The 25351-nt window shown below is 40.4% G+C and overlaps 1 protein-coding gene across 1 annotated transcript in view; it reads right to left on the bottom strand.

Moving 5' to 3' along the window:
• TMA16 (translation machinery associated 16 homolog) overlaps window positions 1-17940 on the bottom strand; it is a 44744-nt gene extending 26804 nt beyond the window's left edge. The window contains exons 1-2 of the mRNA XM_060011952.1: window positions 17398-17940; window positions 1886-1998 (exon numbers count right to left, since the gene is read on the bottom strand). Of these exons, the coding sequence (XP_059867935.1) occupies window positions 1886-1998; window positions 17398-17400 (116 nt within the window). The 5' untranslated portion in view covers window positions 17401-17940. The remainder of the gene's footprint in view (window positions 1-1885; window positions 1999-17397) is intronic.
• Window positions 17941-25351: the final 7411 nt, after the last annotated feature.

Here is a 25351-nt window from a genome sequence, read left to right as displayed (position 1 = left end):
TTGGGGGTAGGGCATGTCTGATTAACAAGATTGTCAACCTGCTTAAAATGTCCAGTTTTGAACAAAAAAGTACAAAAAATTAGGAGACCCACGAACAAACAGGAAAGCAGGGCCCATACTCAGGGGTTAAAAATAGCATACAATAGAAACTGTTCCTGAGGTAGTCCAGAGGGTTGGACCTCTGGACAAAGACAAGCAAATATCAGAACAAGTCAGTTGAAATTATCCGATCTGAGCAACAGAAAGGGGACACCCTTTCAGAAACATACAACATATGCATAATGGGAGTCACAGGAGAGGAGAGAGAGGACCAAAAGGATATTTGAAAAAATAATGGCCCCAAATTTCCCAATTCGATGAAAAACATTAACCCACATGCCTCAGAAGCTTAACAAACTTCATGGTGGATGAACTCAGAGATCCACAACTAGGCTTATCATTGTCAAACTACTGACAGTCAAGGAGGATATCTTGAAAGATCAGGAGAAAAGTGACTCATCACATACAAGGGATCCTCAATAAGGTTAACAGCTGACTCCTAATCAGAACCCTGGAGGCCAAAGGCCAAGGGGTGACTTCCAAGTGTTGAACAGGAAGGCTATGAACCAAGAATTCTATACACAGTGGAACTGCAAAATGAAGCACAGTCTACAGAAATGAAAGAAAAATTAAAGACGTTCTCGGATAAACAAAAATGAGAGAATCTTGTCATTTTCAGACCTGCCTTATGAGAAACACTAAAGGGAGTCCTTCTGGCCAAAATGAAAGGACAGTAAATAGTAATTTGAATCCACATGAAAAAATAAGGAGCACCAATGAAAAAAGGTAATTACATAGGTAAATAAATAGAAAAGACAGTATAAATGTATTTTTGTTTGTAACACTTTTCTTGTCCTAACTTATGATAACTGCATAAAAATGATAATTATGAAATTATAAGCTTACGGTATATAAAGATGTAACTTATATGACAATAATAGTACAAAGAAAGGGGTCATGGACCTATAGTGGAGCAAGTTTTTTCTATACTATTGAAATTAACTTGACATTAACCTGAACTAGGTTGTTTTCAGTTTTAAGATGTGAATTGAAATTTCCAGAGCAACAACTAAGAAAACAATGCAAGAATATATATATATATACAGTGCTCTCCATTTTACTAAATCAAATTACTAAATCAATTCTCAGCGTTAATCCAACAAATGACACGGGTTGATCAGTGTTTTCTCTTTGAAACGCTATCTTTTTTTCCCTCTTTCTCAGGCTTGCTTGTCAGAGCCTCCCCATTTCTCCAACTTCTGAATGGTAGGGGCCTCTGGACTCAATCCTTGATGCTCCTCTCTCTCTCTTATCTTCATTTAATTGGTAGGTGATCTTATCCAGTCTCATGACTTCGAGTTCCAGCTAGACACTGATGGCTCCCAAATCTGTGTCTACATCCCTAACCTATCCTCTGAGCCCCAGACCCAGGACACTCAACTGCCCATTCTATCTCTTGTCTTCCACATCTAATGGGCACTTTAACCTACTTGCCTAATATATGTCTGCATGGCTCACTGCCTCACACCTTTCAGCTCTCTGCTCAAATGTAAGGTCTTCAGAGAAGCCTTCCACGACTGTCTTACGTAAAACAGAACCTCTCCCTCACTCTGTATCCCATAATCCTTTAAAATTTTCCTTCACTGCCCGCATCACAACCCATTTATATTTATTTGTCTGTTTTAGGTAAGCTTATTTAAGAGCTGAATCCTCGTTCACTGTTTTACCTCAGTGCACAGAACATACTTAGACATTTATTAAAGGAAGAGAAAGGGAATACTGATTAGGAATAAATATATAAAAGGGCTTTTCACCAATGCATAATACAAACAATGAAGACACTTACTTTTCCTTTTTTTCTTGTTTGTGGGCCTCTCTCGTAATTTGAGCCGCTTTTCTACTGTATGGATGGATGACTTTTTTTTCTTGTCCTACACTTTTTCCCTTTGGTGCTTTAGGCTAAAATGTAGAGAAACATATGGCACACACAGTCAGATACATAAATGACTTCTCTCAAAAAATTTTCTTTATACATAAAAATTTAAAACAGTAATATAACAGAAATACTGTGAGTCAGAAATACTACACTACGAATCAGGAGAAACGCCAGACTCAAAGTCTTTGTTTCCATGCTCCTAACAGAAATGATGTACATACAGTTGACCCTTGAACATCGGTTTGAAATGCATGGGTCCACTTAAACACAGATTGATTTTTTTCCCACAGTAAATACTACAGTGCTACATGATCCACAGTTATGGAGGAACTGCATATATGGAGGGCCGACTATAAATTACATGCAGATTTTTGACTGTATGGAGGATCAGTGCCCCTAACCTTGCATTGTTCAAGGGTCAACTGTATTCAGAACTATTCTCCATTAATGTAAGAACAGAAAGAAAGGCACAGAGTCAATGAACCAGCTCTTCAACTGTTCCAGCTTCAAAGCAGATACAAAGAATGCAGATAGTGAGAAGACTCACTGTTGAAAATTTGCATCAAAGTTAAGAAAGTTGAAAGAGGGCAGGAGGAACACAGGATGTTAATGCGAGCCCGACTGCAGAAGCTACACGTGGAACGCTGGGCAGTGAATAAAGCAAATCAAACTTGGGCTCACAGGAGATGAGGAACAGAGGAAATAATATAAGCCATCTCGAAATTAGCACATCCCATTCAACCCTTATGCCAGTTCACTAGGTCCTCTAAACTAGTTGTCTAGTATTTCAGTAACTTTTTATTCCTACATAATTCTGTATCTTATATCTGACCTATATTACTTAGGAATTTTCTTTGGCTCCCTATAATAGAAAGCCAAAAAGTAGTGGCTTAACCCAGATAAAGCTTAGCTCTCTCATGTAAAAAGGAGCTGGAGGTTCTGTTCCACAAAGCCCTGAGATCCAAACTCCTTCCACCTTGTTATCCTACTATCCTTAGGCTGTAACCTCGTATCTATCCAGAGTTCAAAATGGCTTAAAAGCAGGTCTACACTCCAGCCAGTGAGAAGTGGAAAAGAAAATCAAAACACATATTCCATCTATATTATATGTAAGGGAGGATTACATAAGCGGTTAGTAAATATAATCTTTATTCTCAGAAAAAATACAGAATTACAGAAGAAAAAGAGGCATTAGCTAACATACCTAATTCTCAAAAAGGTCATGTTTCTAGAGTATTCTCTTCAAACCTACTGTCACTGTCTTAATTCAGTCTCATGATCTTTCATGATTAGGATGGCCTTTAGGTTCTCACTGCTAGTTCTTTTTCATTGGAAGTGACAGAGCTTATCTTCCTAGAACACTAATTAGTAAAGTCCTTCTCCCCTGCTAAAGAGCTGCACTAACTCAGGCCCTAAATCCTTAACGTGGAAAACAATCTACCCCAACCTACTTCTCCAGCATTATATCCCATTCTTCCAAAGATCCTTCATCCCATTCTTACTAACTTCTCACCAATTCTAGAATATACCTTGCTGTTTATTTACATCTGGAGACTATACTTGTTGCTACCTCTGCCTGCAAAATCCATTTCCTTACTTGTCCTTTGACAAGACACAGCTCAAAGTCACTTCCTTTGTAAAACTCTCCAAGCAGAATTAGTTAAAATGACCACCTCACACATGTACTCATTTCATCAACAAATATTTACTGAAATATTTAATATTTACTGCTCACTTCTTGATAAACCTGACCAGAGAAGATTAACTCCAAGTCTGAAACCAAGGATGCCCCTGGAAGCTGTTACAGGTATAGGAGTATAAAGTGTGAAACCATCATAAGAGTATGTGCATTCTTTTGTGTGTCTCTCTGCACATGTGGCGGGGAGGGAGGAAGGAGAAAGGAAGGTGTGAGAAGGAACTTTTGTGCATGAAGTGTGCCCAGCAAACATAAATCAAGTCTGTTTGCGCCCACCTGTAACCCCCTCCCTGAGCGTGAGCTCACATTATTGACTAGCCTGGGGCAAAAGCGATGAGCTATCAATCCCAAGATTAGGTTATGAAAGGACCCGGGCTCGGTCTTGCCCGCTCTCTTTTGCCCTCTTCTGGCTCACTCTGATGGAGACCAGCTGGCTTGTAGTGAGCTGCCCTACATACACAGGGGCCCCTGTGACAAGTAACTGAGAGAGGCCTCGGCGGACAGGCACTGAAGAACAGAGGCCCTTGGTCCAACAGTCCACAAGGAGCTGAATCCCAACAAGAAAAATGTGAGTGAGCTGGGAAATGGATCATCCACAGCTGTGCCGAGATGAAACCACAGCTTCAGGTTATACCTTGACTGAAACTGGTGAGAAACCTTGATGGAGAGGATCCAGGTAAGGATCCTGATCTGTGACCCAGAAAAAGTATGAGATAGTATGAGATAATAAATTCTGTTGTTTTAAGTTGATAAATTGTGGGATAGCATGTTAAAGAGATAACTAATGCAAGACCAAAAAATAAAGCAAAGATCTCTTTGAAAAGATATCTTTATTCCAACAAATAAAATGCTTAAAAAAATGAAACAAGGTCACAAAAATCTCAAGAAAAAAAAGATGGTTTCTGAAGCTGTAAAACTTAAGTTACAGAGCTGTGTAACGGTTCAGCAGTACGTCCAAGTCTAAAAAAAATTTCCTTTAAAGATTTAAAAACTTTCTTTAGAACAAGAAATACTGATACCGTTGGAGTATAAAAATGTCTGCACAGCTTTAGATCTCAGTTAAAGAACCTCCAAGACTTAGTACAAAGAAAATACAAAAAAACTGAACTTATATTCTGACTCAACAGTAGACTATGATTTCTTATTATAATTTATTCATGAAAAGGTTGCCTCAAGGCATGTTATAAATATATAATAAGGCACAGAAACATGTATCATAAAATATTAAATTTCAAAACAATTTTATGTTTCAATATATTACTTTAAAAAATAAAAACCAACAGAATACTTCAACAGGGGAAAACTGAAGTAAAACCCTATCAATGAAAATTAATCTATTAATTACGGTCTACTCAAGCTAAGTATCTCTTAATTAAAAAGCAATTAATCTCCATCAATCAGGGATTGTCCAAATTTATTTTGTAAAACATCTGACAATTCATAAAAATGTACAGAATGTAAACATATAACAAAACTGGGGGGAGAGGGATTTAAGGTGTATTTTCAATTAAAACTCAGTATTTTATGTTTCAAAAAGCACCAAATTAAACTCTCAAAGATACAACAAAAATACATTTTTTTCATAAGCATCACAGACTACTCTGAATAACAGAAGCTTTCAAAAGTTTCTGGCACCACAGAAATATTCCGGTTAAGAAAACTGATATTGGACCTTGAAGATGGCGGAAGAGTAAGACGCGGAGATCACCTTCCTCCCCACAGATACACCAGAAATACATCTACACGTGGAACAACTCCTACAGAACACCTACTGAAGGCTGGCAGAAGACCTCAGACCTCCCAAAAGGCAAGAAACTCCCCACGTACCTGGGTAGGGCAAAAGAAAAAAAAAGAAGAAGAAAAAAACAGAGACAAAAGAATAGGGACAGCACCTGCACCAATGGGAGGCAGCTGTGAAGGAGGAAAAGTTTCCACACACTAGGAAGCCCCTTCGCGGGCGGAGACTGCGGGAGGCGGAAGGGGGAGATTCGAAGCCGCGGAGGAGTGCACAGCAACGGGTGCGGAGGGCAAAGCGGGAAGATTCCCGCACAGAGGATCGGTGCCCACCGGCACTCACCAGCCCGAGAGGCTTGTCTGCTCACCCGCCGGGGCGGGCGGGGCTGCGAGCTGAGGCTCTGAGGTTCGGGTTTCGGTTTCGGACGGAGCGCAGGGAGAGGACTGGGGTTGGCGGCTTGAACATAGCCTGAAGGGGTTAGTGCACCACGGCTAGCCGGGAGGGAGTCCGGGGAAAAGTCTGGAGCTGCCGAAGAGGCAAGAGACTTTTTCTTACCTCTTTGTTTCCTGGTGCGTGAGGAGAGGGGTTTAAGAACGCTGCTTAAAGGAACTCCAGAGACGGGCGCGACCCGCGGCTAAAAGCGCGAACCAAGGAGATGGGCGCGAGCCGCGGCTAAAAGCGCGGACCCCAGAGACGGGCGCGAGCCGCGGCTAAAAGCGCGGACCCCAGAGACGGGCGGGAGACGCTAAGGCTGCTGCTGCCGCCACCAAGGAGCCTGTGTGCGAACACAGGTCACTCTCCACACCCCTCTTCCGCGGAGCCTGTGCAGCCCGCCACTGCCAGGTTCCTGGGATCCAGGGACAACTTCCCTGGGAGAACGCACGGCGCGCCTCAGGCTGGTGCAAAGTCACGCCGGCCTCTGCCGCCGCAGGCCCGCCCCGCACTCCGTGCCCCTCCCTCCCCGCCAGCCTGAGTGCGCCAGAGCCCCCGAATCAGCGGCTCCTTTAACCCCGTCCTGTCTGAGCAAAAAACAGACGCCCTCCAGCGACCTACACGCAGAGGCGGGGCCAAATCCAAAGCTGAGCCCCGGTGAGCTGTGAGAACAAAGAAGAGAAAGGGAAATCTCTCCCAGCAGCCTCAGGAGCAGCGGATTAAATCTCCACAATCAACTTGATATACCCTGCATCTGTGGAATACCTGAATAGACAACCAATCATCCCAAATTAAGGAAGTGGACTTTAGGAGCAAGATCTATGATTTTTTTTCCCTATTCCTCTTTTTGTGAGTGTGTATGTGTATGCTTCTGTGTGAGATCTTGTCTGTATAGTCTTGCTTCCACCATTTGTCCTAGGGTTCTATCCGTCCATGGTTTTTTCTTTTAAATTTTTTTCTTAATAATCAATTTTAATTTTAATAACGTTATTATACTTTACCTTCGTTCTTTCTTTCTTTCTTTCTTTCCTTCCTTCCTTCCCTCCCTTACACAACGAATCATCCCAAATTAAGGAGGTGGTCTCTGACAGCAAGATTTATGATTTTTCCCCCTTTACCTCTTTTAGTGAGGGTATATGTGTATGCTTCTGTGTAAGACTTTGTCTGTATAGCTTTGCTTCCAACATTTGTCCTAAGGTTCTATCCGTCCCTTTTTTTTCTAAATAATAATTTTTCAATTCAATAACTTTATTATACTTTTATTTTTACTGTATCTTCTTTCTTTCTGTCTTTTTTCTTTCCCTCCTTCCTTCCTCCCTCCCTCCTTTCTTTCCTTCTTTGCTTCTTTCTTCCTTCCTTCCTTCCTTCCGTCCTTTCCTTCTTTCTTTCCTCATACTTCTACTAATTCCCTCTACTTTTTCTCCCTTTTATTCTGAGCCATGTGGATGAAAGGCTCTTGGTGCTCCAGCCAGGAGTCAGGGCTCTGCCTCTGAGGTAGGAGAGCCAACTTCAGGACACTGGTCCACAAGAGACCTCCCAGCTCCACATAATATCAAACGGCGAAAATCTCCCAGAGACCTCCATCTTAACACCAGCACCCAGCTTCACTCAACGACCAGCAAGCCACAGTGCTAGACAACGTATGCCAAACAACTAGCAAAACAGGAACACAACCCCACCCATTAGCAGAGAGGCTGCCTAAAATCATAATAAGGCCACAGACACCCCAAAACACACCACCAGACGTGAACCTGCCCACTAGAGAGACAAGATCCAGCCTCATCCACCACAACACAGGCACTAGTCCCCTCCACCAGGAAGCCTACACAACCCACTGAACCAACCTTAGCCACTGGAGACAGACATCAAAAACAGCGGAAACTACGAACCTGCAGTCTGCAAAAAGGAGACCCCAAACACAGTAAGATAAGCAAAATGAGAAGACAGAAAAACACACAGCAGATGAAGCAGCAAGATAAAAATGCACCAGACCTAACAAATGAAGAGGAAATAGCCAGTCTACCTGAAAAAGAATTCAGAATAATGATAGTAAGGATGATCCGAAATCTTGGAAATAGAATGGACAAAATGCAAGAAACATTTAACAAGGACCTAGAAGAAATAAAGATGAAACAAGCAACAACGAACAACACAATAAATGAAATTAAAAGTACTCTAGATGGGCTCAATAGCAGAATAACTGAGGCAGAAGAACGGATAAGTGACCTGGAAGATAAAATAGTGGAAATAACTACTGCAGAGCAGAATAAAGAAAAAAGAAAGAAAAGAACTGAGGACAGTCTCAGAGACCTCTGGGACAACATTAAACGCACCAACATTCGAATTATAGGGGTTCCAGAAGAAGAAGAGAAAAAGAAAGGGACGGAGAAAATATTTGAAGAGATTATAGTTGAAAACTTCCCTAATATGGGAAAGGAAATAGTTAATCAAGTCCAGGGAGCACAAGGAGTCCCATACAGGATAAATCCAAGGAGAAACAGGCCAAGACACATATTAATCAAACTGTCAAAAATTAAATACAAAGAAAGCATATTAAAAGCAGCAAGGGAAAAACAACAAATAACACATAAGGGAATCCCCATAAGTTTAACAGCTGATCTCTCAGCAGAAACCCTACAAGCCAGAAGGGAGTGGCAGGACATACTGAAAGTGATGAAGGAGAAAAACCTGCAGCCAAGAGTACTCTACCCAGCAAGGATCTCATTCAGATTTGATGGAGAAATTAAAACCTTTACAGACAAGCAAAAGCTGAGAGAGTTCAGCACCACCAAACCAGCTTTACAACAAATGCTAAAGGATCTTCTCTAGTCAAGAAACACAAGAGAAGGAAAAGACCTATAATAACAAACCCAAAACAATTTAGAAAATGGGAATAGGAACATACATATCGATAATTACCTTAAATGTAAATGGACTAAATGCTCCAACCAAAAGAAACAGATTAGCTGAATGGATACAAAAACAAGACCCTTATATATGCCATCTACAAGAGACCCACTTCAGACCTAGAGACACATACAGACTGAAAGTAAGGGGATGGAAAAAGATATTCCATGCAAATGGAAACCAAAAGAAAGCTACAGTAGCAATTCTCATATCAGACAAAATAGACTTTAAAATAAGGACTATTAAAAGAGACAAAGAAAGACACTACATAATGATCAAGGGATCGATCCAAGAAGAAGATATAACAATTGTAAATATTTATGCACCCAACATAGGAGCACCTCAATACATAAGGCAAATACTAACAGCCATATAAGGGGAAATCGACAGTGACACATTCATAGTAGGGGACTTTAACACCCCACTTTCACCCATGGACAGATCATCCAAAATGAAAATCAATAAGGAAACACAAGCTTTAAATGATACATTAAACAAGATGGACTTAATTGATATTTATAGGACACTCCATCCAAAACCAACAGAGTACACATTTTTCTCAAGTGCTCATGGAACATTCTCCAGGATCGATCATATCTTGGGTCACAAATCAAGCCTTGGTAAATTTTAGAAAATTGAAATTGTATCAGGTATCTTTTCTGACCACAACGCCATGAGACTAGATATCAATTACAGGAAAAGATCTGTAAAAAATACAAACACGTGGCGGCTAAACAATACACTACTTAATAATGAAGTGATCACTGAAGAAATCAAAGAGGAAATTAAAAAATACCTAGAAACAAATGACAATGGAGACACAACGACCCAAAACCTATGGAATGCAGCAAAAGCAGTTCTAAGGGGGAAGTTTATAGCAATACAGGCCCACCTTAAGAAGCAGGAAACATCTCGAATAAACAACCTAACCTTGCACCTCAAGCAATTAGAGAAAGAAGAACAAAAAAACCCCAAAGCTAGCAGAAGGAAAGAAATCATAAAAATCAGATCAGAAATAAATGAAAAAGAAATGAAGGAAACAATAGCAAAGATCAATAAAACTAAAAGCTGGTTCTTTGAGAAGATAAACAAAATAGATAAACCACTAGCCAGACTCATCAAGAAAAAAAGGGAGAAGACTCAAATCAATAGAATTAGAAATAAAAAAGGAGAGGTAACAACTGACACTGCAGAAATAAAAGAGATCATGAGAGATTACTACAAGCAACTCTATGCCAATAAAATGGACAACCTGGAAGAAATGGACAAATTCTTAGAAATGCACAACTTGCCAAGACTGAATCAGGAAGAAATAGAAAATATGAACAGACCAATCACAAGCACTGAAATTGAAACTGTGATTAAAAATCTTCCAACAAACAAAAGCCCAGGACCAGATGGCTTCACAGGCGAATTCTATCAAACATTTAGAGTAGAGCTAACACCTATCCTTCTCAAACTCTTCCAAAATATAGCAGAGGGAGGAACACTCCCAAACTCCTTCTACGAGGCCACCATCACCTTGATACCAAAACCAGACAAGGATGTCACAAAGAAAGAAAACTACAGGCCAATATCACTGATGAACATAGATGCAAAAATCCTCAACAAAATACTAGCAAACAGAATCCAACAGCACATTAAAAGGATCATACACCATGATCAAGTGGTGTTTATTCCAGGAATGCAAGGATTCTTCAATATACGCAAATCTATCAATGTGATAAACCATATTAACAAACTGAAGGAGAAAAACCATATGATCATCTCAATAGATGCAGAGAAAGCTTTTGACAAAATTCAACACCCATTTATGATAAAAACCCTGCAGAAAGTAGGCATAGAGGGAACTTTCCTCAACATAATAAAGGCCATATATGACAAGCCCACAGCCAACATCATCCTCAATAGTGAAAAACTGAAAGCATTTCCACTAAGATCAGGAACAAGACAAGGTTGCCCACTCTCACCACTCTTATTCAACATAGTTTGGAAGTTTTAGCCACAGCAATCAGAGAAGAAAAGGAAATAAAAGGAATCCAAATCGGAAAAGAAGAAGTAAAGCTGTCACTGTTTGCAGATGACATGATCCTATACATAGAGAATCCTAAAGATGCTACCAGAAAACTACTAGAGCTAATCAATGAATTTGGTAAAGTGGCAGGATACAAAATTAATGCACAGAAATCTCTTGCATTCCTATATACTAATGATGAAAAATCTGAAAGTGAAATAAAGAAAACACTCCCATTTACCATTGCAACAAATAGAATAAAATATCTAGGAATAAACCTACCTAAGGAGACAAAAGACCTGTATGCAGAAAATTATAAGACACTGATGAAAGAAGTTAAAGATGATACAAATAGATAGAGAGATATACCATGTTCTTGGATTGGAAGAATCAACATTGTGAAAATGACTCTACTACCCAAAGCAATCTATAGATTCAATGCAATCCCTATCAAACTACCACTAGCATTTTTCACAGAACTAGAACAAAAAATTTTGCAATTCGTATGGAAACACAAAAGACCCCGAATAGCCAAAGCAATCTTGAGAACAAAAAAAGGAACTGGAGGAATCAGGCTCCCTGACTTCAGACTATACTACAAAGCTACAGTTATCAAGACGGTATGGTACTGGCACAAAAACAGAAAGATAGATCAATGGAACAGGATAGAAAGCCCAGAGATAAACCCACGCACATATGGACACCTTATATTTGATAAAGGTGGCAGGAATGTACAGTGGAGAAAGGACAGCCTCTTCAATAAGTGGTGCTGGGAAAACTGGACAGCTACATTTAAAAGTATGAGATTAGATCACTCCCTAACACCATACACAAAAATAAGGTCAAAATGGATTAAAGACCTAAATGTAAGGCCAGAAACTATCAAACTCTTAGAGGAAAACATAGGCAGAACACTCTATGACATAAATCACAGCAAGATCCTTTCTGACCCACCTGCTAGAGTAATGGAAATAAAAACAAAAATAAACAAATGGGACCTAATGAAACTTCAAAGCTTTTGCACAGCAAAGGAAACCATAAACAAGACCAAAAGACAACCCTCAGAATGGGAGAAAATATTTGCAAATGAAGCAACCGACAAAGGATTAATCTCCAAAATTTACAAGCAGCTCATGCAGCTCAATAACAAAAAAACAAACAACCCAATCCAAACATGGGCGGAAGACCTAAACAGGCATTTCTCCAAAGAAGATATACAGACTGCCAACAAACACATGAAAGAATGCTCAACATCATTAATCATTAGAGAAATGCAAATCAAAACTACAATGAGATATCATCTCACACCAGTCAGAATGGCCATCATCAAAAAATCTAGAAACAATAAATGCTGGAGAGGGTGTGGAGAAAAGGGAACACTCTTGCACTGCTGGTGGGAATGTGAATTGGTTCAGCCACTATGGAGAACAGTATGCAGGTTCCTTGAAAAACTACAAATAGAACTACCGTATGACCCAGCAATCCCACTACTGGGCATATACCCTGAGAAAACCATAATTCAAAAAGAGTCATGTACCAAAATGTTCATTGCAGCTCTATTTACAATAGCCCGGAGATGGAAACAACCTAAGTGCCCATCATCGGATAAATGGATAAAGAAGATGTGGCACATATATACAATGGAATATTACTCAGCCATAAAAAGAAATGAAATTGAGCTATTTGTAATGAGGTGGATAGACCTAGAGTCTGTCATACAGAGTGAAGTAAGTCAGAAAGAAAAAGCCAAATACCGTATGCTAACACATATATATGGAATTTAAGAAAAAAAAATGTCATGAATAACCTAGGGGTAAGGCAGGAATAAAGACGCAGACCTCCTAGAGAACAGACTTGAGGTTATGGGGAGGGGGAATGGTGAGCTGTGACAGGGCGAGAGAGAGTCATGGACATATACACACTAACAAACGTAGTAAGGTAGATAGCTAGTGGAAGCAGCCGCATGGCACAGGGATATTGGCTCAGTGCTTTGTGACAGCCTGGAGGGGTGGGATAGAGAGGGTGGGAGGGAGGGAGACGCAAGAGGGAAGAGATATGGGAACATATGTTTATGTATGACTGATTCACTTTGTTATAAAGCAGAAACTAACACACCATTGTAAAGCAATTATACCCCAATAAAGATGTTAAAAAAAAAACAAAAAAAGAAAACTGATATTAAAAGTCTCTCTTACATACAATCTTTAGTGATTACTTCAGAAAATTCATTATAAACTAGTCTTTGGATTCATACTTCAGAGTAACAAAGAAAACACACAAGTAGTTTATTCAAACAACACCGCAACAAAGGGGTATTTCAGGAGCAATATGCTTTAAATATTCCTGTTAAAATCATAAATAACAAAATGGAACTTTTCCTAAAATAGTATCAAAGCCATCAAAGAATCTAGGCTCAACTAGAAACGAAAGTGTCATTTAGACTGCCCAATTCAACTAGAAACCTAGAAGAATGACCATTTCACCAAACACACTTAAGGTACACAAAGGTATATGAATACTTAAAAAAAAAAAATGTAGAGGAGTAAAGCCATGCCTACAACTGAGAAAGCTTACAGTATATAATACCTTAAACTCCAAATACCCTAAAGCACGAAATAAATTCTAGAATATGATATACTAAGTCACTTAACATCGAAGACATAACAGGAATGTAATGAACTAATTAACAGAACCTGCACCATTTTTTTTTGCAGGCACTCTACCCTGAAGAACCCTAGGGCATTTCCTTTGCTTAACAGATAAATTTGATGCCAACGACAAGTGTCAATGACAAATACATAGTTAGAGCATCCAGAAAGCAACTTAACTGTTCTCCACATAAGCCTTGTTAAATCCCATTCAATTTTCAAGGACCATTTCCAGTTCACATATTTGTGAAGACATCCACAAATATGTAACCATTTCACATCTCAGTATCCTTTCTCTCTGGGTAGCGTTTCTCCCATAGCACTTAACATACTGCACTGACCAGTCATTTAATTCCACACGTGTGCTTATCTCCTACATTGCAGCTCCCTGAAGACTACAAACATGTTCTACTGGGTTGAAAATAATAGTTGGAAGGAAAGAAAAGAGAGTGGGATGTTGACCCAAGTGAATATTTTACTGTATACTGTACACTGAGCTACTATGAGTAAAAAATATTTTAAAAAGTTCTTTAAAATCGTGTGAAATACCTCATATAAAAATAATTTTTAAAGGCTCACAAACAATACTCTCCTTAACATTAAGAAAATATCTTAATAATTCTCTAATGCCGACTTTACCTTTCATGCAAAAATCTAACATCAGGCTCAACTTTATGTTATTCCTGACTTACCCATCGATATCTAGTCCGAATTAACCATTTCTCCCATTCTTCTGCTACCACTCTTAACACCTCTATCTTATACTAATGTTCACTGACCAAAAAAAACAAAAACCCACAAACTTACTGAGCACACACTACCATATATTAAAATAGGCAGTGAGGTTCCAGGATTAAAAAACAGACATGGACTTGCTTACAGTCTAGTTATATCCTAACTACGTAATTTACAATCTAGTTATCTCATGAATAACTATATAACTTAGTAAGTGCTGGCCAGAAAATGGCCACCATATAATAGGCGTACCTAACTTTGGGAAATCAGGAAGAGACTCCCCGAGGACTTGAGATCTACTTGGTTTTTTAAGAATAATGTGAGCTGCTGTATATAGGACAATTTGGACAGAGATACAGTAAGAAGCAAGACTACTGAAGTATTGAGGTCATTAAGAAAAAGATGACAGTTGAGTGGCACAACCAGGGTGACAGTGAAGATGGAGACAAATGGCAAGGTATGAAATGCATTTTGAAGACAGAATGACAGAACTGACTATGGACGGTGAGGGAAAGGGAAGAGTCCAGTATGACTCCCACGTTTGCAACAAAGCAACCAAGTGGTCAGAACTTCCACTGACTAAGACAGGAATTGGCACATGGAGACAGGGGGCATCAAGAACCCACTTTCAGCCACTGGTTTAAGATGCCCTGGAGACTGCTAAGTAGAGATGTAAACTAAGTAAATAAAGTTATGAGTCTGGCACCTAGAAAACAGGTCTGGGCTGAAGATACAAATTTGGGATAACGTGGGGTTAAAGGAGGTACTTTAAAGCCACAGAGATAAGAGTCTCTTCAGTAGAATAAGAAAAGGGGCTAGGGCTAAGCTCAGATGAACAGATATTTAATAAGCACCTACAATGTAACACGCACCATTATGAAATCAATGAGAAAAAGATTAGTAACCTAAAATAAAAACAGGTCACAAGAAAGAGTACAGATAAATGCCTTTTAAGTTTTGAAAAGATGTGTGCTCTACCTTAAAAGAAATGTAAATTAAAACTTCAATAAACGATAATTTTTAATGTATAAAAAAGATTTTTAAAAATTATTTATTCACACTGCATTAGTGACACTGTGGGTGAGTTAGTAGTCTCACTAATAAGCGGGATGTAAATTGGTACAATCTTCTGGAAGGTGATTTGATAGTTCTTTTCAAAATAAAAACTGCACGTCTTTTGATCAAGGAATCCTACTTCTATTAATTTAGTCTACAGACATATTTACACATGTACAAAACAAATAATAATCAATGCAGCAGTGTTTGTAATAGCAAAAGGATGGAAACAGCTTAAGTGTCCATCAGAGACCTGGTAAATAAATTACAGTAAAAGCAAACAATAGGATGTCAGCTGTTAAAAAAGCAAGAGGGAGATCTATGTGTACTCACGTAGATTGATGTCTAAGATCAGGTAGAAGAAAAAAAGCAAGGGGCATTAGGAGCGTGTCTAGCATACTGCTTCTATAAAAAGAGGGAGGTCAGAGGACATATATACTGGCACATTCATATGAAATATCTGAATGATTATCTAAGAAACTGTGTTCTAACAGTGGTTGTTTCTCAACTGAGCTAGGGAATTAGGTAACACAGTTGGAGGCAGACCTACTTTTTGTTGTAGGTAGAATGCCCTCCCTCCCAAAGATGACCATGCTCTAATTCCCCCACACCCATGAATGTGTTACCACACATGGCAAAAAGGACTGTACAGATGCCATCGAAGATCCTGAGATGGGGAGATTATCCTGGATTATCCACAAGGGCCCAAAATAATTGCAAGGTCTTTATAAGAGGGAGGCAGAAGGATCACTGTCAAGAGAAAGAGATGTGCCCTTCTCTTCAGGCAGATTTGAAGATGTTACACTGATGGCTTTGAAGAGAAGGAAGGCCAAGAGCCAACCTCTAAAAACTGGAAAAAGGGACGAGATTCTCCACTAGAGCATCCTGAAGGAAAACAGCCCCACCTACACCTTGATTCTAGCTCAGTAAGGCTCATTTTTGGACTTCTGATCTCCAGGAATATAAGAGAATGAATCTGTGTTGTTTCAAGCCATTAAATTTGTATTAATTTTTCACAGCAGTAAAAGGAAATTAACACACATTTCACGGACAACATTTTACTCTTTTTTTTTTTAAACCACGTACATGTAACATTATCCCCAAAGCTGGTATACTAGGTAGATGTTCATTAACGTTTTTCTTTAGTTTTACTAACTCTCAGAAACCAGTTTTTACTAGCAGGTAATCGCTTTAATACTTACTACGCTTATAGGCATAAAAACAGAAACAGAGACAAATAAAACAGAATCGGGAGTTCAGACAAGGGAGCCAAGGTTTTCTAGGAAAGCCTAGAAAAGAAAATTATAAACAGCTGGCCACCGCACATACTGATAAATAAAAAGACTTAATTTACACAAACGTATATATAATCTAAAGCAAAAAGACTGTAGACAGACATGAAAAATAAAAATACAATGAAAAGGAAAAAGAGAAAATGGAAAGTGACAGAGAAAGGGGACTAATGGCACTGAGACCAGAGTATCACAACTTATTACCAGATTATAAACTTTTTTATGCTGTTGTTTTCGTTAGAAACTAATTGAAAAGTGACTATTTACAAAACATGTTCCCATTCAAGAATTATTCTCAACAACAGAAACAAAAAAGAAAAAAATAGCAGTTTTGTAATATAAACATGAGTAAACATAAAAACAAGCAAGCATAATTTAGATACTGTTTACCTCTGAGTGGCTCCTGGAAATATAGGTTCAAGGAGAACACAGACGTGTTCTTAAAGTGAAAAACGGATAAACGAGAGTTCCTTATACGGTTTATACTTAAACGTGCTACATAAGCGCTCTTCTGCATCCACTGCATTTTTAATAAAAACCAAGTGTCAGTGCGACGGAGGGGATGAGGGGCGTGGAGGCAAGGTCTGGGGCGGGAGTATTACACTGAGGGGTGGTGAGCGGCCGCGAGGACCGGCGACTACGCCGTCCCCGACGCGCCCCGTCCGTCCCCCGCTCCTACACCGCTGAGGAGCGAGTACACGGAGACCCGCGGATTCCCCGCGGGCTGGGAGCAGCGGCAGGCGCCCTAAGAGCCCTGCAGGACCCAGCCCGGAACCCGTGCCTGCACCGCAGCCCGCGCACCGCCCACCGCCCACCGTTCTCCCTCCGCACCCCGCTCCCAGCGGCCCGACGCCGGCCTGCCCTCCCCGCCGCCAACCGGAGCCTTCCAGAAACGGGTGGGACCCACCATGGTGACGTTCTCGCGGCCTGGGATCTCCGGACCCCCGAGTCCACACGGCGAGACCTCAGAGTCGGCAGCGGCAACAGCTCACGAGGCGACTCCGGCCAAATCCACGAGGAGCGGAAGAAGCCGGGCTCACCTGACCGGCAGGGGGAGGGACGAGTGTTCTTCCCTAAAACGTCCCCGGAAACAAGACCTCACCTTTGTGGGCCGTGGCGGAGTCTCACGCCCCCGCCGCGCAGACAGGCTCCCCGCGTGCTCGCCGGGCGCCGTGGGCGGGGTGGCGGAGCTCCGGGCTAAGGGTGAACGGGGCGGCGCCGGGCGTGAGGCAGCGACCTGAGCTCGGCGCTCCCGGCGGTGGCGGCCCGGCCCCGCGGGGTCTCGGGCGTCTGCCCGGCGCGCAGCTCCCGGGCCGCGCAGCCCCTTCGGACGTGGCGGCACCGGGCTCCGGCCTCGCGCACGCCGCCCGCTGCCGGTGGCGCCCAGGGCCGCCGCGTTCCCCGGGCGCAGGCCTGCCCTCCGCGCTTCCGGGCCGCCTGAGCGAAGTTCCCCCAAGGCTGTTTCCTCATCCGTGAAGCCCCCCTCTGCCCACTCGAGGCTCCTTCCCACCCGGTTTTTCTGTGTTGTTCTCACGATGTGTGAGTCTTCGTTCCATCTGTACTTGGGAGGATTCCGTGGACAATATATTCGTTCAGCAAACACTGAATGATCTCCTACTGTGTGCCAGGCCTTGGGAATACGCCGACGATATTCCTGCCCTAGCTCAGCTCATATTCCAAGGCGACATGTGAAAAAAAAACACCTAATTAATATTGTTTCCAGTACCATACTGTTCTGAAAAACATAAAATTGGAAGGGTAGGCAGGAAAGCTGTTTCACACGTGCTGGTCTCTGAATCCGCTTTTGAAAGTTAAGAGTTGAGCAGAGACCTACGTTAAAGGCAAAAAATTGAAGGAAAGGTAAGGCAGACTTTATTCAAGGGGCTCCTCCTCAATCTGTATAAGGATCACCGCAGTGGGGAGAGATACGGGCTCCACTCGGAATATACGGGGAGAAGAGGGAATTTATAGCCCAGGAGCAGGGTGGCGGGTAGTGGATGGAAAATTACTAAGAGGAAACATTAGGGGTAACGGGGCATTCTGGCTATACCAACCTAACAGGACTCTCGAAATAGGCAGGCTGGTATGATCAGATATCACCTGGAAGATGGTGAATGATCCGGAATCTGATGAGTTACAGACATGGAGGTTGACCAGATGTGGAAGATGGGGGACTCTGGCTAAACCGACTTTCCTGCTAAAATTGAACAATCAGATACGAACAGGCAATCCAAAATTCCAGGCCTAGTTGAAAAAAGAGTTCAGAGGAACCTGAGTAGAGTTTGATCAAGGAGAGAATCTTGTCACCTGAATGAAAGGAGAAAACCTGGCATGACAAGGAGCTACAGGTGGGGAGAAGTGAGGTATATGTGTGCAGGTGCATGAATTTAATCAACAACTATAGCCACTGAAAACTAGATTAAATTGTAAACAAGAATGGGTGACCACAAGATCCCTGAATCTAGGGGCAAGGCTTTTAAGTGTGTGAAAGCGCATTCTGTGTGAATCTACACAATGAAGGGGGGCACCCTTGTAGTATCTACTCTGGAGGCACTACTCTATTGAGAACTCTGGTTAATCCATAACATTCGCACCCTACTTCTATACGATAACCGCTTCCTGTGAAGCCAACTTAACACCCACTCCACCCAGTTTCCGAAATCCGGCCCACTGCAAGTCATCATCCTGAGTTCTATGTTACTGCAAATCCAGTAAGCATTAAATTCTTGTTCTGGCTATTTCAGCTGTTACTAATTGCTCTACCGATCACAAAATTCCCTACCTGCTCCTACCCCATTCTTAATTTCAAATTGCCAACAATCCAACAAACCATGTATCTTCATTTTTTTTTCATTTTAATTTGGGTTTGAAAATAAAAGATTTTTTATTTTCCCCATTCAGATTTAACCCCTAAATAATATTGATTATGGGCAAGACACCATGTTCAAAATACACTGTAGCAAATGCAAGAATGAGTTATACAAAGTAAGAGTACAGTAATGCACTATATATATATAAAGTACAATAGTGAAGACTAATATTTGGTCATAATTTAGTGTGTACATGTACCACAGTGAAAAGCAGAATGAAGCCTCCTACTTCTCCCCCCCAATATCACACCCCTGCACCCTGCCACGCAGTAGAGAGTTGGGAGATATCTTTAGAGATGTTTCCCTGTGCTTTCACAAACGTACTAAGGCATGTGTGTGTGTGTGTGTGTGTGTGTGTGTGTGTGTGTGTGTGTGTGTGTGTGTGTGTGTATGTGCATGTGTAGGGGTAAAGTATTGATTCACATTAGATACTGGTATAATAATACAGGAATACTTTCTAGGGTAACCACTAAAAGAACAGAAAACAGGGTATATGACTTTGAATAGGATACAAACAAGTAGAGAAAATGAAATGATAAAATATTCAGATAACTCAAAGCAATGAAATAAAAAAAAAGAAACATAGGACTGTAGGGAAAATTTTAAAAATATGGTGGTAGATTTAAATCCATATAACAATAATTATGGACTAACTGCCTGCAATTTAAAAAATGAATATTTTACATTGGATTTAAAACATACAACTGTGTTCTGTTTATTGAGACACATCTGAAACATAAGGAAACAGGAAAATTAAAAGTCAAAGATGGAAAGAGGTATACTAAACAAATACCAAAAGTACAGACATATTAATGTTATAGAAGATAGACTGTAAGTCAAAAAGTATTATGGTAGTTAGAAGAGGTCACTTCATAAAGATAAAAAGGTTCCATTTTAAATTTATATACTTATATTCACGTAGTAATATAGCCCCAAGTATACAGTGGAAAAACTGATAAAATTTCAAATAATGGTAGAAAACAAACAGCTTTGGAGGAAAATTACCTTTTTCAGTAATTAATAGAACAAGCTGATAAAATATTTACAATGATTTGGAAGACTAGACCACCAACACAATTTGACCTAATGGGTCTCATAGAACGCTGCTTCCAGTGCTTGCAAGAAAGAATACATGTGTTTTCCAACATATATGGAATAGTTATCAAAAATGATCATATTTTGGGCCAGAAAGCAAATCCAGACAAATGTGAAAGGACTGAAATCCTACAGAATGTGTTCTCTAACCACTGTGCAGTTAGACTAGAAATCAACAAGAAGAAGATAGCTGGACAATTCCCACATAATTAGAAATTAAGAATTACACTTTCAAATAAGTCGTGAGTTAAAGAAGAAATCATACGGGAATTGGAAAATATTTGGGGCTGAAATGATAACAAAACTACTACATATCCAGATTTGTGAGATACATCCGAGGCAGCAATTGGGTCCTTTAGTGTATGTATTGGCGCCTCAACATAAATGTTAGGAAAGAGGAACAGCTGAATATTAATGAGCTAATCCGCACTGAGAGTCCGGGAAAGGAATAATAAGGGAAATTCAGAACAGAAGGTGGAAGAGAGTGAAGACCAGAAATTATTGAGATTGAAAAAATACATAATTGAGAACAGGAAAGTAAAAATTTGGTTCCTTTTAAAGAATGATAAAATTGATACATTCCTGCAGGACCACTCAAAAACTTTAGAGTAGACCCAATTAACCAATAGTGGAATTGAAACAGGTGATATCACTCCAGATGATGCAAGCGTTAAGAGGATATTATGACCAAATAAATTTAAATAAAATAGCCAAATTCTTAAAAAAAATACAACCTATACAACTGAGGAATAGAAAACTTGAATATTTCCATCATCTCTAAAAATGCTACTCAGATATCTTCCCACGTTAAAATTACAAACACAGATTTTTTAGATTTTATAAATACATGTAAATAGGAATAGAACACTACTCTTTAATATGATAAAAATGTGGATCGGTACTAGTGATAGTAGATATCATTGTCTTATTCCTGACCTCAAAGAGCAAGCTTCTGTTTGTTTATCCACTTTGGGAAACCATTCTGGCATTATCTGAAAAGTTGAAAGGTGTACATCCTCTAATCCAGCAGTGGCATTCCCGGACACATACCCTAGGAACTCCAGCCCATGTCTCTCAGGATACATATACGAAAACATTCCTAACAGTACTGTTTGTAATAGCCCAAACTAGAGAAAACCTAATTGTTCATCAACAAAAATAGAAAAATAAGTGTGATAAATTCTATACAGCAATGAAATTAACAAACTACAGTGATGGTAAACATTAATTTTTAATCGTAATATAAAAGAATAGACAAAAGGATGCATACAGTATAAGCTCATTTGTAAAGTTCATTTATAATGTTCAAAAACAGACAAAATGAGCTACATTTTCTAGATATACTTTCTTAAGTGGCCAGCGATATTCTTAACCTGAGTGGTGGTTACCTTGCTGTTTACTTTATAATTTTTCTTCATGTGTCACACTTATGGTTTATGCACTTCTATGTTTGTAGGCTATACTTCACAGGAAGAAGTGTTAAAAAAGTTTTAGCACAAATGTTATTACTCCATTATCTTTTGCATCCAGTTTTACTGTTGAGAAGTCTCACTTTGGGCTAATTGTTGTTCCTTTATGGGTGGTTTACTTTTTGTGTGGAATCTTTTCATAAAATTTCTCTTGCCTTTGCTCTTCTGCAGTTTTACTATCGCGTGTCTAGGTATTGGTATTTCCTTACGTGTCCTGATACTCACGGCCTCTCAATTCCTTTTGGGGATTTGTATTATCTGGGTATTGACAATTCTGTTCTCCCAATCTTTTAGCCCTTCTCCTGTATTTTCTGTCTCTTTATTTCTGCTGCCCCTTAGATTACTCCTAATTTCATCTCCCAGTTTATCCTTTTATTCTTTCATGTAATCATCCTGCTAGATATTCCTTGTGTCTTCATTTTAACTACCTTACTTTTAACAGATATATATCATATATCACATGTTTCTAAAAGAGTTTATCACTTTGCTTTATTACCATATTCTTCTTCAACTCTTGAACATGTATTGTACTCATGTGAAACTATTGGTTCATCTGTTCCAATAACTCTGCTTAAGGTGGCATGTGTTGTTCAATTTCATTATTTTTTAACTTTCTGTTCGAGGAGTCGTACTCCTCAGGTGTGTATTTTCCTTGAACCTGTAGCATCACATTTCACTGACGGAGTCAGCTCTCTTGTCCTGTAATGTGTACTGGGGACATGCCGCAAGTCACACCCTCAACTGTGTCAGTCTTGGAAAGTTTGAGAACACGGAGGGTGAAATCACAGAGGAGAGACTCCAGGGACCAGAGTATTTCTGCTGACAGGAGAGCAGGAGGCTGAGGGCCCGAGGGCAGCTGTCATCCTGTGCCTGTTTCCGTCTCTCCTTATTTAGCTGGGCCCCATCTCCTCTGCTAGTGCCTCACACCACTGGGACACCAGTGATACTCCCCATCCCTAAGGTGAGGAAGAGAGACAAGAGCTCAAGTTAACAACCTCTCCAGATCCTCAGACAGACATCCTCCTCCCAGGCCACTGCCTCCCACCATGACTCACCAGTTCCCATCTTCCTAGGGGGTTCACAGTTGTAATCTCACTTCCAACAGCCAATTCCTTCCTGCTGCTGTCATTTTTCAGGGTTGTTTTCGAGGAGCCTGTGCTTCTTTACCATTTTATCCTACTTATTGTTAGGCATCCTGATTACATGAATAAAATTAGCCTTTTGTCATATATGATGTAAATTGGTTAGTAAGTTTTCTTTTGAACGATCTGTGACCATTTTTTTGCAGCGGAGAAACTGTAAAATGTCCTTCAGTAGGGAGCTAGTTGTTATACAGAAGAGTTAAAGGTGGCGCCCTATAGAGTTGTATCGTGTTTTCTTCCTCACAGCAGGCTGGGACCCAGCAACTCAAAAGCCTGATTGGTGCCAAAATCAAACTTTTACACATCCGATTATTTGAAATATAGCCCCAAAGAGCAGATGTTTTGCCATTTAGAGTCTCCCTGCTTTGCACACCCTGTGAAACATCACCCAGCATAAGCTACCCGTAGGCGAGATCAACCCTGGGGCTGTGAAAGACCCCAAGCCACTGCGGCTCCTCGGAGTTACCTGGGCTTAGGGTCTCCCCTCTCTGATGCCCACACCACTACCCTGCAGGAGAGTGGCTCCACCCTGCCTTTGGGAGGGGTCAGCGCTGAGAGGCTTTCCCCGCCCCCGTGCAAATCTGTCGGAGTGACTCCCAAAAAGGTGGTTGTGCGCTAGTGCCATCTCGTGGTCACATCCTCGAGATCTCGCTACTCTAGTTAACAAGTCAAGATTATTTGCTGCTGCTTTAAAAAATGATTTAAATCAGTTTTACTGATGTGGGCAATTTTATAGACTTGTTAAGTTGAAAAAGTGAGCTATAAGACAGTGTGCATAAGAAATCCCACTTAGAACAAACTGTGGAAGGAAGACAGTATAGAAAATATCAGCAAGGATAACAATCAACTGTTAATAGTTTACGAGATGAGGCTTGAGGTGGGGGGAGCTCGGAAAATAACTCTTCACTCTTCTTCTCTAGTGTTTGAATTTTTTAAAGCAATATTTTTAAAACTTTTCCAATTAAAAAAAGGAAGATTGAGAAAAGCTGAATTTGATGATTAACGTGGTCAAAGACTGTGGTGTCATCAGAGATGTGTTAATACAAACAGAAACATAAGGGCTGGTGATCAAGCTTAGGGTTCAAGTGCACAAGTCCTAGCCTGTAGCACCTCAGAACGTGACCTTATTTAGAAACAGGGTCATTGCAGATGTAATTAGTTAAGATGAGGTCATTACTGGAGAAGGGTGGGCCCCTAATTCAGTACGACTAGTGTCCTGATAAAAAGAAGAAATTTGGACATAGACACACATGAAGGAGAAGGCCGTGTGAATACTGGAGTTATACGACCACAAGACAAGTGTTACCATTTGAACTGCTCCCCTCCCTCCCCCAAAAGATGCCTTGGAGTCCTAAGCCCTACCTCAGAGCGTGACCTTGTTTGGAGAGTCTTTCCTGAAGTAGTCAAATTAAAAGGAGGTTGTTAAGGTGGGCCCTAATCCAAAATAACTGATGTCCTTATAAAAAGGGGAGATTTGCATAGAGACATGCATAGAGGGGAGGGAGCCACAGGGAGAAGACAGCCATCTACGAGCCAAGGAGAGAGGCCAGGAGTGGATCCTTTCCTCATGGTCCTCAGAAGGACAATCTTTTTGACACCTCGATTTTGGACCTCTAGCCTCCATGGCTGTGAGATCATCAGTGTTGTTTTAGCTCCCACCCCCAAACCCCAGTGTGTGGTCCTTTGTTACCGCAGACCTACTGCTTTCTCCACTTCTTGTTCTCAATTTTGTCAGATAATTCTACTTACTTGCATTAAATTTAATGTTCAGAACTATATATATATATATATTTTTTTTGGAGTTAACAAATAAACTTTTGTTTATTACACACCAAGTTAAACTTACAGGAACTTAGAACATTTGGAAATTGATCTGAAAGAAAGAACATAATAAATGGAACAGAAATAAATAAGTCCCAAAGGAAACCATGACACTAATTAACTCTGGAAATGTAATTTTCCCTATTATAATTTGTGTTTCTGATTCACGAATTGTCTTATAATTTTCTGCTACACTTTTGTACCATACATGTAGCAAACAGAAAAGTTCCTAACTACAGCTATGTGTGCAGGGGCATTTTCTATCAACGTTTCTGTAGTCAGAGTTTCATTTTCCTTGCCCAGGATTCTCTGGAGGACTGGGGTGCCTAGATTCATACTAGGACAGATTTTCATGGAGGTAACAAGACGAAGAACTCCCTAGTCTGACTTTGGCACCATTGCAAAGCCTCGCCTTCCCCACGTTCATTTTATCTCCCCTAACACTATCAGAACAATTTTCCCAA

Source organism: Delphinus delphis, chromosome 5 (genome assembly GCF_949987515.2).
Source record: "Delphinus delphis chromosome 5, mDelDel1.2, whole genome shotgun sequence".
NCBI classification, from domain to species: Eukaryota; Metazoa; Chordata; class Mammalia; order Artiodactyla; family Delphinidae; genus Delphinus; species Delphinus delphis.
Note: the sequence above shows the minus strand (reverse complement) of the source record. Positions and strands in the feature narration are given on the sequence as shown.